The following is a 16,364-nucleotide window of genomic DNA, read 5'->3' as shown; positions in this document are numbered from 1 at the left end:
TGTAAGTCCTATTAATATGTGTTTGAATGTAAATAAGTTAAGATATATGTCTAAATATATGAAATTGTGTTAAAATAAGTTTAATTTATTTTTATGAAAAGCTAAAAAAGTATATTAAGTAATAGTCCTATCAATAATGGATTTGGTATGAATTTAGCGGATAGCCTTACCCTTTTCCTGGTAGACCACTGAAAGGTTTTGGGCCTTGCGGCTCCAAAGCGTGAATTGTGTGAACTTGTGAATATGAGTCGGCCGACGTAACAAGGATTTCTCCAAGTTTTTCAGCAACTAAACAAAATGTCGAAAAAATAAACTCGGTACATCGGGCTCGTGACCACAGTCCACAATCGTGACCTGCCCTCTCCTACTACTATTACTCTGTCATCGGTGCCAATGAAATCATCTTGCTCTGCCATTATCGAGTCCCTAAAGCGTCATCTTGTTGCCCTCACACTGAATCTTATCGTTCTGCGTTCTCTTCTTCTTCTTCGTCGTTCCTCCTCCTCTTCTTCTTCGTCGTTGTACACAGATAACATAGCAATGCCTTCAAATTGCTTTTTCTTCGAACCATGGGAGCGAGGGTTTTTTGGCAGTTGAACCTGGGGATTGGTGGAATTGGGTTTGAAAGTTAAATTAGGAAGCAAATTTAGTACGAATTGAACTTGGAAAGGTAGGAGGAACTGGGGATTTTTGCATTCCAATTCCGGGAGACGAAGGAGAACTTCAAACCAATGTTTTGAATACCGTACCGGATGGCGTACTGGTCAAGGCACTGGAATGAAATATTTCGATACCGGTACCGTTTCGTGTACCGTTTCGAAATAGTCGATATATAAATATATATATAAATTATATTTCAAAATAATAATCTATATATGAATAAATTATACATGAATACATATGTATATATAAATTATAAATAGTCTAATATGAATTGGGATAAAAAAATAAGATTATAACTTAAAAAAATGAAAAAAAAAAAACATGAAGGCCGAAATACCGAAATACCGGCCGGTATTTCAGCCGGTACGAAACAGGTACCTTACCTGTACCGGCCTGGTGGCCGGTACGGAATATACCGGCCGTACCGGCCGGTACGGTACGGTACCAAAAACTGTGCTTCAAACAGATGAGGAAAGTGGGCTGGGCCGACGGTGTTGATTTCACTCTTGGGTCATGGTTAAGCTAAGGTCGAGTCTTTATAGCACTGACAATGGTTTAACTATTATCAGGTCTAAAATTTAGTTATAATTTTTTCTTTTAGTTATAGTATCAAGTTTTAGTTAGATGAGTCTACATTAGATTAGCCATCTTAAAGGTAAAATAATAATATTATATTATGTAGTTTAATAATATTAATTTTTTTTGATATTTTACAAATACATTTTCTGAAGCAAAATAGTATATATTTTATCAATTATATATACAAATTCACTTCCTAAAGCAAATATAAATACACGACTAGTACACTTCATAAAAATTTTATAGATTTGGTAACCACAGAGAGATAACTCAGACGCACCAAAGATGCCATGGAAATCAGTTGAACAGATCATGGCCAGCCACGAGCACCCCTCCAAATACAGGCAAGCTTGTCAGTTCCAATATGCTATAGTGGTTAGGTTATCAAAAGCACATATCCATGATGAGAATCGGGTTTGATTATCTTCTTATTGAATTAAAAACTGCACTCGCAATGCACACAACACATACAAAGGGCGGCATCACAATTGAAGAGTTACCCAAAATTCATCCACTATCAATTAGCCAAACTATCACACTAATGTATTTGATTTTTATACATAGCGCAGCATCACAATTGCATAAATTCGATTTGTATATTGTTACAAGTATAGACCTTGTGATGAGCAAAATCAATCTGGGAAGGATCATATACATTCTCCATGCGGGTATTATAGCCATAGAACAGATCGCACTGAATTGTCGCCGACAAAAACTCAGGTTTATCAAAGTCATTGGGCAGAGTACATAACAAAATAATATTTTTAAAACATTCATCACATTGCAGTGATTTTTATTTTATTTTTTCAATTTGCAGTGAATTTTGTATTCATCAACTTTAATATCATCATGAATCCACATCCTCAACTTAAAGAAATCAAATCAAAATATTTGGAAGCAGATTGCAGATATGAACAGAATCAAACACCTTGGAGGCTTGGTAGTTTGTGCTCTTTCCCATCCATTCTCATTCGGCCAAACAACGAGTAGGCCTATGACTGCATGGTAGGGAACTTCGTAACACATGCTCTTGAAGACTTAACAACACGAGCTTCAGGACCTTCAGATGAAGCCTGAGGGATCCTTGCACAAGATCCACAGCCATCAAATGACCAACCATGGTATGAACACTGCAAGTTGCCGCCTTCATTAATCCGCCCTTCCTAAAAACCATATGAACTCATCAAGATCGCGAAAAGACATCAAGAACCCAATCCTTCCCAATTCCTCACTTCTTCATGGAAAATTTACAAGATATAAAGAAACAGAACATGTTGCAACTTTAATGTACAGATAAGGGCGCGAGGCGGTGGGGGCATTTGTCGTCGAAAGCGACCCATTCACTAGCAGACCTGTCAAACCAAAGCACAAGATCTCGACCCAGAAGCTGAAACGGGGTAGGGAGCAGAGGGTCCAAATCTTCGATCAAAGAAATCGGGTACCAGTGATCCCTCCAAGCGAACTTGGCATTGGACGAGCTTTCCTCACCGTGCTCATCCTCAACTCCATACCCTTTCAAATAACTAAGGGCTTGCGTAGAAGAATGACGAGCTGAAGAAAAGGGCTTGCGGGTTGAAGAAGAAATGGGCGTCGAAGAGAAGGGGATGAAGACAGAGAAAGGTTTCGGGAAAAAGAAAGAAAAGAAGGAGGCAGAAGCGTTTCGGGAGGAGAGAGAGAGAGAGAGAGAGAGAGAGAGAGAGAGAGAGAGAGAGAGAGAGAGAGAGAGAGAGAGAGAGAGAGAGAGAGAGAGAAATGAAGTGTTTTGGGGATAAAGACAACAAAAAACGGAGGGAAGGATAGAGGGGCAAGTACTTGAAAATAATAAAATATCACTTTACTCTTTGTACAGTCGCTGGCCAAACATGAAGAGCAGCTAAGAATTATTGTAGCAGTTATGTCAAGCTTTTCAACTTTAGCTAGGTCAATGCAGATGAATTTACTCAGATTTGATTTTATTTTAGACTTACATTGGCAATGGCAATGCTCAGTGAATGAATGGATCAAGACCCACGATATACATTTTTTATCCAGATTTTAAGGTGTAAATTAGAGAAATAGACACATTAAATAAAAATTTGGGGGGAAAAAGAAGCATTGAACGATCATACGTGGTCCAAACTGAACACAATACCTCTGTCCTCTTGTTTGAGCTCAAGCCTTTTTTATGAGTCTTGCATTACAATTTCATGAATTCTGCTCATGCAACAATAGCTTTATTATTAGAAGAGTATTGCTACATTCGTCATTTGCAAATGAATTTATATAAAATATTCTCAGTAACTGATGTGCTTTTATCTAATCTATCATATTTATTTTATAACAAAAGTAACGTTATAATTAAACGAATTACATCAAACCATACCAGTTTATGTGATTATTTTTATGTAATCCCTTTGTAATTTGTGATTATTTTTATGTAATCCCTTTGTAATTAGAGTATTTCCCTTATTAGAATTCATGATGAGAGTTTAAAGGGCGAAGTTGAGACTTGGCAACCATCCGTATCACATAGGTCAAGTGTTCATAATTTAACTTGCTCAATGGTTCATTTTGAGTGTGCAAATCTTTCTGGATGTGCACAATTCAACTTTGGACACGACAAACATGAAACACTCTTGGACATTTAAAAAAAAAAAAAAACCCCTCATTTCTCTTATAGTGTGCAAAAAGTGAACATCCTTGAAAGAAGACCACGCATCCTTTTATGCATGCATGTACAAGAACAAGCGCATCCAAGTAAATAAGTTTTGCTAAATCCTCAAGAAAAAGAAAAACCATCAAAAGGAAAAGTACTAAAGACCTGAAAGCCAAAATGAAGAAGACCGAAAAAACTCTAGAGAGTCCCACCTTCTATGGCTCAAAAGACACTGGGTAAAGCAGATCACTAGAAGCCATTTTTGTTTCTTTCTTTCCATAAAGAAAGGTACGTATGTAGCTAATTAGAACAACCTGTGCTTTTTTGTTTTTGTTTCTATTCATGTTGGGAAGATATACCTAGCTCAAAATAGTAGTCCAAACACAATCTATTGGGTGACTCTCATCAAAGGTAGGAGGGGAGAGAAAGGAAATAAGGAGGACAAAAAACAAAGGCTAAGGAAGGAAAATAAATTATACGCGCATAGGGTGAGATGACATAAAGATGTCTCTCTCACCAACCACTCAAAGAAACCTCAATGAAGGAAGCTGAGATCTCATAGAAATGGGAGAGGGACTTCTGGGCAACTCCTACTAAAAGATGGAGAGATATTCTTCAACCAAGACGCTATTTTATTTATTTTCTTTTAAAAAAATGGGTCATCGACCCTCACTATATTGTGAGACATGAGAGACTATAATATACTTATATCATAGTGAATTTTTTCTCCAAACAATTCGTGGGCATGGACTCTATACCAAATCATATAAATCTATATGTCTCATTTTCTGTTTACATTTTTGTATTCTTTTACTGTTTATTTCTATGAATATACATATGGTTAGGTACCAACACCCCAAACCGTCATCGAGAGCTTTAGACCCACCATTGAGGCCCTAATCAACTCGGTGAGTCGGGGATGACTCTTTCTACCATTTTAGCCGGTTGGGTGATTTTATTCCTTAACACTTCGCTTATAGTTATATAATCTCTGAACTTAAAAAGCTATCTTAGTATCAGCAATGGCAAATGAGTAACTAGTTTTGTAGTTAAGAGGCTTAACGTCAGAGCAGGGCATGCATGATTTTGTTCCACCTTTGGGCGCCAATCATATCAGCACTGTCAGCTAGCTTTACACGTTCACTACAGAATCTGTTGCTTTTTATTTTTCTTTCCAGTTGCGTGTAGTCCCGTCTGTGAATTGAAATATCCGCTTCAAAGGATGATATTAAGGACTAAAAGCAGTGTAACCAAACATTTGGGTGATGCAGAAAATCCATCCGTGAGACCGACTTCCACGTTTGGAAGTTGTAAGAAAACTCCAAACGAAGTGGAGAGAACACGACGTTGGGTGATGTAGAAACTAGAAAGAAACTCTTGCCGTCCGACCGCCCACGTTAAGACACTCCTAATGTAGTGGAGAATGACGTCAATTAGACAGCATATCCATGATAAGACTAATGCTTTAAACTCTTATATCTATACCACTGCCCATTTTTATCTCAAAAATAATAAAAAAATAAACAAAGAAAAATAGCTATGCACCTCGTCATAATGGAATAAGAATAGGGATTTTTGTTAAAATATAAATATAAACACCGCACGTAGAAGCAATTAACTAGAACCCGCACTCTGAAACAATCATTTCAGCTATAAAAAGAAACCCTACGAATCTACGATATATCTCAACAGTCATGGTTGTGGAATCGAGCATGATTGGCTATTTGACCGTAGTGCTGGGGACAATTGGGCGTACAAAATTGACGGCTTGGACCAAATTAACAAGGGGGTCAGGCTGTTGTGTTAGACCACAATACGCCATAGATGACCATAAGCCAAGGAAACATGCATCCACCGGCTAAGGGTCCGGTTGGTCCAAATACATACGTAACTATGATAGACTCGACTTGCACGAATAGGATATATATATATATCCAACACTCTAGATCTTTTTCTCTTGAGAAATGTCCCAAACAAAAGAGAAAAAGAAAAAGATTAAAGGTAAAGGAAATAAATACAGATAAAAATGCAAATAAAGAAAAAGAATAACCATGCCCAAAAGGAAAGAAAAGATCTAATTATAGATGGAAAAAGGTAAAATGATGGGGAACCCTCATGACGTAAGAGACAAGCAACAAGCTCAAGTGGGATACTCTGCAAATCTGCCATCTTTGCTCACCTACATCAGATCAACATCCCCACCACCATCTATTAAATTCCTTACCTTACACCCACTTCACTCTGTCCCACTGTTTTTTTGGGGTCTCTGATCTCTATTTTATAATTTGTGTCCATACATAGCATAATCAGAATGAAATTCTAAATAGAGACACGAAAACATTATCTAAAAATCATCTGCAATGCCCATCACCTCAATAAAAACGGCAAAAAAATAGCTATCGAGGTAATAGTTCACTTAATTCGCTCTTCACGAGGTCCCCTGTTTCGCACGCGTGGGGAAGGTGGCAATTCGTTTACCTCGGAACTTGACGCGCCCACGTCGGAGCGAGTCAACTCAGCTAAAGTCCACCGTGGGTGTGATGTTTATGTCCTTGAGTAGACCCAGGACCTGTTGCATGGTAGGTCTCTTACAAGGTGATTCCGCCGTACACAAGTACCCCACTCGGAGACTCTCCACCATCCCCATGACCGACTCATCCCCTCCGAGTCTAAGCCTTGGGTCCAGCGCTTCAACTCCCAGACCTTCTCTGACCAACCTCCTCACCCACACCACCGTCTCCGCGGACCCGACTTTTCCCGTCAGCAGCTCCATCAGAACCACCCCGAAACAATACACGTCCGTCTCAGTGCTGCACTGCCCCACGTCTCTGGTCCCGATGTTCCGGAACCCGAAATCCGCGATCCGGGGCTCGAAGTTCTCGGAGAGTAGGACGTTGGAGGCCACGAGGTGGCCGTGAATGACGGGTCTGGACCCGGCGTGGTGGAGGTACGCAAGCCCACGAGCTATGCCCACTGCGATGCGGTGGCGCGTGAGCCAGACCAATTTCCCCGGGGAAGATAGGTGGGAACCAGTGGCGTCATGCAGCTCCCAAGTATCGCCGCTCCAGTCCTCCACGTTGGGCTCCCCAGTCGGTAGCTCGTGAAGTAACCGGTGCAAGTTGCCGTTCGACATGTACTCGTAGACAATCAGCTTCTCTTTCCCTGGGGTTAAAAAAGGCGGAAAAAGATGAAACATCAATCTAAGACCGTCCAAATGTGACGAATCTCAATCTCTGCACAACCTAATCATGACCTGCGCTAGATTTCAGCGACGATAGTCATGCATCACAAACAGTCAACAGAGTACGACACTAAAGCCATTCAAATTCAAAACCCGTGAGGCCGATCAAAGATTCAAAGACTGGAGCTGTGAAATTTTGAAAATAAAATAGAATATAGATAAGACAACTGGATACAGTACAAGTACAGTACCTGCGATGCAGTAGCCACAGAGAGGCAATAGGTTGTGGTGTTTCAACCGGGAAAGGTCCTCCAACAGGGATATGGCGTCGCCGTGGTCGACGTCCCTGGCGCTCTCGAGGACCTTGATTGCCACGTGGATGCCTCCAGGGAGGATGGCTCTGTACACGGGCCCACTCCTACCTTCTGGGAGCTGGGAGTCCTTGCCAAAGTTCGACGTGGCGGCGATCAGGTCCTTGAAGGTCAGGTTCATCAGGGGTTTCTCGAACATCACTAAAGGGGCAGAGGTTGGTTCCTTGATGTCCGCGGCCCATGATTTACCCGACTCCGTCTCGAACGAGAACGGCCCTGATTTCTCGAACTTGAAGGGCAACTGGACCGGTTTAGAGATTGCCCATTTGTTCCGTCTTGCCAATCGTTTCCTTCTGAGCCACAACAATCCTATACAGAAGGCCATGAAAACAAAGACAAATGCAGAAGCACATGATAGACCGAGAACCAGAGGTTTGGATTTTGACACGGGTTTCTTCGTGCTGGAGCTTTTGTTTGTGGGGATGTGTTTTCGGAGGGGTCTGCGAGGAGGGGTTTGGGGATTAGGTTTGTGAATTCCAGATTGTATGAACGCGTATTTGCCAAATTTCAAGTACTTGTCTGGACCAACTAGTCCTGTGAATTTGTTGAACGAAACGTTTAAGAATTTGAGCCTACTGAGTAGGGGGAAATCAGAAGGAAAAGTACCACTCATGGAATTGCTGGACACGTCTAGATATTTCAACAAGTGAAGAACGGACATGGGTTTCACATGGCCTGGAATGTTGCAGCTTGAAATATCCAGGTGCTCTAGCTTGTTGAGGTTACTGAACCCAGAGGGCAGAGTTCTGAGACTGTTATGCGAAAGGTCAAGAACTCTGAGCTTCGAAAAACCGTAGAGCCGAACCAAATTGGTGAATCTGTTGGCTGACATATTGAGCACCTGAACCGATGAGAACGAATGGCCTCCCGTGGTGGATTCGAATCTAATGCTTCCTCCAAAATGGTTTTTGCACAAATTAACATGTACCAAGTTTGAAATGGACCAAAACCAACCTGGCACAGACCCCTGCAGTGAGTTTCCAGAGAGATCAAGAACCTGCAGCTGAGACATGTTTCCGAGAAACTTCCAAGAGATGTTCCCGCTTAGATTTCTGGAAGGAAGTCTTATCTCCCTTGAACAGTTCCCATCAAGCCAAGAATGATCGAATCCATGGACTGATTCGAAAGCCTTCAAGACCAACTTTTGGTCTGTACTGTTGCATGCAGATTCCACAATTGCAACCAGCAAAAAGAAAACAAAAAATCTGGAAAAGGTCTTCATTTCTTGGTTCACAGTTTGTGAGATTCTCCTACGTACTTCGTTTAGTAAGACAAGCATAGAGAGAGAGAGAGAGAGAGAGAGAGAGAGAGAGATGAGCATGAAATGATGAAGTGAAGGAAAGGAGACGGGGCGTAGTCGTCGTCACTAGCCTGGGAGTAAAATGGTTTGGTTATGACCCAAAGGGGCCGAACGGCAGTGGGTTAGTGAAGTAGGAGGCTGGCTCAGCAACGTTAACATTGACGGAAGGCTTACAGAAGGGCGTGTTGACTGTTGACTATTGAGAGTCAACAGCGAGCGATGACCATTCGGCTTAATACCGGTTGGCGCTGCGGTGATTGCGAAACCCTCGCGACGAATGAGAAATCTTACGAGCTTCTTCCCGTTTGCACGTTAAATTGAATTGAGGTAGTTTAGTTTTTTTTATGGATAATAATAAATTAAAATAATGAAATAAATTTTATTATAAACTTCATTTAAGATAAATTTATATATATATATATTTAAATATTAAGATAAATTTAAATATATTTATAAAAAATTAAAAAATGTTATAAATCCTGCATGTAAAGAGGTGTTGAATTGAAAATGATTATAGATTTCATGTATAAATAAGTTTTGAATTAAAATGAATTTAGTGATTTGAGAGTTGGATATTTAGATATTAGGTTTAGCTTAAAATTAAACTGAATTATGTCAATTTAAATTCAATCTAAATTTCAAAAATATTGGAGCCCAAGGCTCTATTTAGATATAAAAAGTGTTTTATTTCATCTCATCTTATTATTATATTTTTTAAAATTCTCACATAAAATATAATAAATAATTTAAAAATTTCAAATTACAAAACCATAATAATATTAAAAAATAATATTCTAACAATATTTTATTTAACTTTCATCTCAATTTATTATTCAAATTGTAGCTAAATTTTGTGAGTTTAGGTAAAAATAAATTTATAAATTATCATAATTTGACATATTTAATTTGATGAAATATGTCAAATTATAAAATTATTTTTATTATTAAATAGGAACATATTGCTGAAAACAGAGATGAAAAGCAGAGCAAGTATTTGTGAAAATGCTGTACTGGATCGTGAGATGTGTTATTGAATAATTCTCTCCTTCCTTCGGTGCTCTGTACAGGAGCATATATTTATAGACAGGTCGTATAACAGAATGGGTAAAATGTCCTCTAATATTATGACACCTAGCAGGTCTATTTACTCAATTTGTTACAATAAGAATCAGTTGAGACATTCTCCAATGTTCTGGAATGTTGCTGATTTCCTGAAGGTGCTGTGGCCTTATTATCCCCCCTCGATTCAAGCGGCACTTGTGCAAGTGTGAGACTTGATCGAAGAAGTATAAAACGAGCAGTGGATAACGGTTTGGTGAGAATATCAGCAATTTGGTCTTTGCTGGAAATGAATGCAACATGAAGTGATTTTGCAGCAACCCTTTCACGAACAAAATGATAGTCTAAATCAACATGTTTTGTCCTGGAATGCATAACCGGGTTCATGGACAGGTATGTGGCACCGATGTTGTCACACCATAGAGTGGGAGGTTCGGAAAGACCAACTCCAAGTTCTTTTAAGAGAGACTGCAGCCAAAGAATCTCACAAGTAGTATTAGCAACAGATTTATACTCGGCTTCAGTTGAAGAACGAGCAATAGTAGGTTGCTTTTTAGATCCCCAGGAAATTAAATGATTCCCAAAATAAAGACAGAAACCTCCAGTTGACCGTCGATCATCAGGACACCCGGCCCAATCAGCATCAGAAAAGGCAGTTAATTTGGTAGGAGAGGAGGAGGAAAAAGATAAGCCAAGCTGACGTGTATTATTAAGATAACAAAGAATACGTTTAACAGCTGACCAATGTGGGAGACGAGGATTATGCATAAATTGACACACACGATTAACAGCAAAAGAAATATCAGGACGAGTGAAGGCAAGATATTGAAGACTGCCAATGACACTACGATACCACTGTGGGTCCTCATATGAACAACCATCAAAGTTGGTGAGTTTTTCCGAAGTAGACATGGGCGTGGACACTGGTTTACAGTTGTGCATATTCATTTTTTTAAGTAAATCCGAAATATATTTCGTCTGAGATAGAAACAGGCACTCGGATGTTCTATGCACTTCAATACCCAAGAAATAATGTAATGAACCAAGATCCTTGACTGGAAAGTAGGATTTTAAGCTAGAAATAAACTAAGAAGAGAACTTGATCCAGTGACCAGTATATCATCAACATAGATCAATAGATAAATGCAGTCAGATTTGGTGCGAAAAATAAAAAGAGATGGATCTGCACTAGAACATGTAAAACCAAGAGTGAGAAGTCTATCACTAAGTTTAGCAAACCAGGCTCTAGGAGCCTGTTTCAAACCATAGATGGACTTAGTTAACTTACAGACATGTAGAGGAAAATCCGGATTCACAAAACCAGGTGGCTGTTTCATGTAAACAGCTTCTTCTAGATCTCCATGCAAGAATGCGTTTTGTATGTCTAGTTGATGAAGAGCCCAATGTGAGGATACGGCAACTGAGAGAAGAAGTCGAATGGTAGTGGGTTTTACAACCGGACTGAACGTTTCAGAGTAATCTAGACCCTGTTGTTGATGAAAACCTTGAGCCACAAGCCTGGCTTTACGCCGTTCAATGTTCCCGTTGGCATGGCGTTTGGTTTTCAAAATCCATTTTGAGCCAAGCAGATTATACGAAGGAGAAGGGGGGACGAGAAGCCATGTTCGGTTTCGAATCAAGGCATCGATTTCAGTGGCCATAGCCGAACGCCACTCTTTGTGTTTCGAGGCTTCGGTGTAGGACTTGGGTTCTTCTGGAACCGAGGAGAAAGAAGAAGATGAAGAAGATTCAGTGAGTGAAGCTGTCGGCTTCGGTGGTGGCCATGGAATGGTCCCATCCGTGCGCAGCTTTGGCCGAAGGGTGTGGGTCTGTTTTCGTGTAACCATGGGATGATTTCTGGAAGGGATAGACTCATTTTGTGGTAGAGTTGATGAAGGTGCAGCTGACTGAATGGAGGTTTCAGTTGCTGGTGTGTAAACTGGTGAGGCGACGGGCTGAAGAGAAGATGACTCTGTTACGGGAGTGGAAATTGTTGCCCTAGACGTTGATTGAGTTGAATCACAGTCTGAACACGTGAGAGGGGAAATGGGATGGGCTGGATGTGTTGTACATGTTGGGCTAAGAGAAGAATTAGTAGAAGAGGGCCGGATTAAAAGAGGGAGAAAATCAGTGGAATGATTGGACGGGATGGGAGTAAAAGATGTATTCGGTTTGGGCTGTGTGGTGAAAGGGAAAATAGTCTCATTAAAAAGAACATCTCTTGAAATATAAGTCCGGCCCGAATTGAGGTGAAGACAGAGATAGCCTTTGTGATCTGGGCTGTAGCCCATGAACACACATTCTTTAGATCTGTAGTCCATTTTATGAGTATTAAAAGGTCTTAAATTTGGCCAACAGGCACATCCGAAAACTTTTAAGAAAGAATAATCTGGAACTTGACCCATTAAAATTTGAAAGGGAGATTGATTTTGTAGAAGGGGAGTGGGCATGCAATTTATTAAATAAGTGGCAGTGAGAAAGGCTTCACTCCAATATTTATGAGGGACGGATGCATGAGAGAGTAAGGCAAGGCCTGTCTCCACTATATGACGATGACGACGTTCTACACTCCCATTTTGTTGATGAGAGTATGGACAAGTGATTCGATGGGAAATTCCATAATTGTGAAAAATGGATTGAAGGGGGCGAAATTCACCTCCCCCATCTGTTTGAACCGAAACAATTTTGTATGGAAAATGTTTGGACACAAATTGAATAAAAGCAGTAACAAGAATAGTAACATTTGATTTCAATTGCATTGGAAAACACCAAATGAACTTGGAATGATCATCAACGATAGATAGAAAATATCGGGATCCTTTTGTGGACAAGGTAGACGCAGGACCCCATACATCTAAAAACAACAACTGAAAAGGATAGATGGATCGGCTAGGTGAGGGAGGATGTGGCAGTGCATGAGCTTTGGCGGAGGTACATGCAGAGCAAGGCTGGAGTGTGGTTGACGTACTGAGAGGCAGAGAATGTTGACGAAGAATGAGAGATGTAGTGCGAGGACAGGGATGACCCAACCTGGAGTGCCAAAGCTGAGCTGTCGTACGAAGACCAACAAAAGCTTGAGGAAGAATGGAAGTTGAAGGATTAGTGGGCTCTGCATCAGGCCGAAGCACATACAAACCATTCTCAACATGTCCCTGAAGAAGAACTGCCTGGGTGCATGAATCCTTCACATAAAAAAAGAAGAGTGAAATTCAAAGTAAGCATTGTTATCTTGACAGAATTGACGCACAGAGAGAAGGTTACGGGAAATAGAAGGAACATGTAAAAGGTTATGTAAAAGAAATTTGCCAGTGTTAGACGAAAACTGTGCCGAGCCGGTGTTGAGAATAGGAAGACTTGAGCCATCACCAATGCTCACTGTGTCGGGGCCCTGATAAGTCGACGAGTCCAAGTTTAAATTCTGCAAATCAGATGTAAAATGATGGGAGGCAGCCGAATCTGGAAACCAAGTGTTAATGTGAGATGAAGCTGGGGAAAGGGCCGTATAATTAGCCGTGAGGGACTGAGGTGGAGGTGATTGATAACACTGGTCAAAGCGATGATAACAGGTAACGGCAGTATGACCTCCTTTTTGACACACTTGACAAACTGATTTATTATAGAAGGGAGAGGGAGGTCGAGGTGCCGAAAGAATACCACGACCATTATATCGACCACGGCCACGGCCTCTAGGAATATTTCTATGGCCACGAGAAGAAGAGGAGTGACCCGAGTTTGATGTTTTAATGGTGTTGTTGGCAGTTATGGAGGTGCCGGATAAAATAGAATGGGTTTGATGGGAAAGCCGAGACTCATAGTTTAAAAGATAACTGTAAACTTGATTTGGAGAAAGGGAATCTGGACGTGTTGTGAGAGAGGTGACCAAAGACTCATAATCGGAGCCAAGCCCAGCCAAAATAACAATGGAAATTTCAGAGTCAGATAAAGGATGACCCGCAGCATTGAGTGTTGCAGCAAGAGCTTTGATTTTGTTGTAATATTCAGTGATTGAGTCAGCCCCTTTTTTGATAGTGGCGAGTTGAAATTTAGTTTGAGTAAGATGGGCAGATGATTTAGCTGCAAAAAGGTCAGTAATTGTTTTCCAGACCTCAGCTGCAGTAGAGCAATCGATAACCTGAGCTAGGACAGAGTCGGATAGAGAAGAGTTAATGGCCGACATCACCAACTGATCTTGATGGAGCCATTGAAGATGAGCAGAGTTAGGAAGTTCATCAATGGTAGCTGGCGGCATGGGAAAGGAGCCATCAACATGTCCGTAGACTTGATGCCCTTTCAAATACGACACTATTTGCGTTTTCCATAGAAGAAAATTGTCAATGTTAAGTTGTATTTTGACAAAATGATTGGCAGAGTTAAGAAAAGAAGGAGTGTTGGATGATTTTGATGAATCCATTCGAATAAAGTAGAAGAAAAGAGAGAAAAAAAAATATCTGTATGAAGGACGTGAGTCCGTTAGGCTCGTGATACCATGCTGAAAACAGAGATGAAAAGCAGAGCAAGTATTTGTGAAAATGCTGTACTGGATCGTGAGATGTGTTATTGAATAATTCTCTCCTTCCTTCGGTGCTCTGTACAGGAGCATATATTTATAGACAGGTCGTATAACAGAATGGGTAAAATGTCCTCTAATATTATGACACCTAGCAGGTCTATTTACTCAATTTGTTACAATAAGAATCAGTTGAGACATTCTCCAATGTTCTGGAATGTTGCTGATTTCCTGAAGGTGCTGTGGCCTTATTACATATCATAAGAAATTACATTAGTGTATAAATTTATTTTCATAAAATTTCTTCATAACTGTAATACTATTCATTTTATAATCATACTTCTTCTATAAATTATATATATTTTCTCATACAAAGATTTTCATCCTTTTTTTAATCTCTAGTTTGTTCTTATTGGAAAGAAAGTTATATGATCTTAGTTCTAAAGGATCATATCTCTTGTGGTTTCTTTGTTCTTCCCATGCAGTATAAAGGAACATCAAAATTTTGTTGAGAGAATGATCAACGTCCAAACAACCACCAAAAGCGCAATTGCAAACATGGTGAGGCCGTGCTCGTTAGCTTTAGCAAAACATGTAATAAAAAAGGATAAATATTAGCTCTATTTAATAAAAGTTATAAAGAATTTAACTTTTCATGTATTAGTTATTTGTTAAAGATTATGAAATTTGAATTAAAAAATTATTGATAAAATGAGTCTTATACATTAAATTTTAAATATATATAACACTCATGGTAAAAAACTGAGCTAGATATCTGCATAAACTGTTATCAAGAGATCGTTGACCAACCGATGGTTTCATCGTACAAACGATGTGTTAGGGGGGATTTTTGTAATAGATCCACAAGGGCTCTCAACGCCTAGCCCATCAAGGGAGTTTTCACTTGAGAATAAAATAGGAAGAAAATGAGAGAAGACGAGAAGAGGAAAGAAAGGGAGGAAGCAAAGTAATATTAGGTTAGCAGGAGAAAAGAAGGGAAAAGACGTGATAAAATGTGACGTGACATAAATGAACAGAAAGAAATGGATAAAAGCAAAGAAACAGACGACTTGAAGAGGGGTATAGATGGACCCTTCAAGCACATTTCTTAGAAGACTTATCGGAAAGGCTTTTTCAACTTCTAAACATAGAATCTTGCAATAATGTGTAGATCGAAAATAGAGATCTATGAAATCTACAGTACAGTGAGGATGAGACACCCTGAGAGACTGTAAATCAAGCTAAGTCTTCTTGAACGTATGCTCAATGCCGAATCACGTAAATTTGTGTGTTTATCTATCTTTTTTCTGCATTTATCTATTTTCACCACCATAACATGCACATGAACGCATTAGATCAACTAGGAGCCCACACAGCCTCATCCAGGCCTAGCATACCAAGGCCCAAACATCATTCATCTGGGCCCAATGCCATCTCAATGCACTGGGGATCAAGGTCCCTCTCCTCTTCCGATTTGTTAACGAAAAATACTCGTTACCACTATATATTATGAAAAATGCTAGGTTTCTCGCTTGGATTTATTTTTATTATTTATTTCGTGATTAAAGAAATAATTTTTAATGATATTATGAATTTAAAAAAGATTAAAAATATTTAAAAAACGCATGTTAAAAAAAAAATTTAAAATACTTGATCGAAATTACTCTGACTGTAACTCTCTAAGAGCATTAGCATTGGCTTCATAAAAAGTTAATGCATCTTTAAATTTTGATGAATTTACTTAAAATGAACCTATATTGGATTCATCAAATAGGTATTTGGAAAACTTTGAGTTATAGTAATTATTACTCTTCCTTCAAATTTAAATATCTACTATTCCACATTCAAACTAATATTTTATTCTAATTTTAATAGGCAATGGTTTTATTTTATTCTATTCTAAATTAATTGGGAATCAATTATTTAAGTACTAAATTAAACTATTAATGTCCATATAGTTAGTATAATTACAAAATATGAAGAAAAAAATTAAAAATATTATTATTAAAAAAATAATATTATAATATGATTTTGATGAATCTAATGGCTAATTCAATATAAAATTATAG

At 39.2% G+C, this 16,364-nt stretch overlaps 1 protein-coding gene and 1 pseudogene across 1 annotated transcript; both read right to left on the bottom strand.

The window, feature by feature from the left end:
- Window positions 1-1,791: 1,791 nt before the first annotated feature.
- LOC122278361 lies at window positions 1,792-4,745 on the bottom strand (annotated as a pseudogene).
- A 1,184-nt stretch (window positions 4,746-5,929) lies between these two features.
- LOC122279227 (calmodulin-binding receptor kinase CaMRLK-like) lies at window positions 5,930-8,968 on the bottom strand. Its single transcript, XM_043089682.1, has 2 exons — window positions 7,310-8,968; window positions 5,930-7,039 (listed from the first exon to the last, which is right to left on the bottom strand). Exons 1-2 carry the CDS (start codon window positions 8,748-8,750, stop codon window positions 6,393-6,395), a joined length of 2,088 nt encoding a protein of 695 aa, XP_042945616.1. The 5' UTR covers window positions 8,751-8,968; the 3' UTR covers window positions 5,930-6,392.
- Window positions 8,969-16,364: the final 7,396 nt, after the last annotated feature.

Source organism: Carya illinoinensis, chromosome 10, assembly GCF_018687715.1.
Source record: "Carya illinoinensis cultivar Pawnee chromosome 10, C.illinoinensisPawnee_v1, whole genome shotgun sequence".
In the NCBI taxonomy this organism is placed as follows: Eukaryota; Viridiplantae; Streptophyta; class Magnoliopsida; order Fagales; family Juglandaceae; genus Carya; species Carya illinoinensis.
This window is presented reverse-complemented; position numbering and strand designations above follow the sequence as displayed.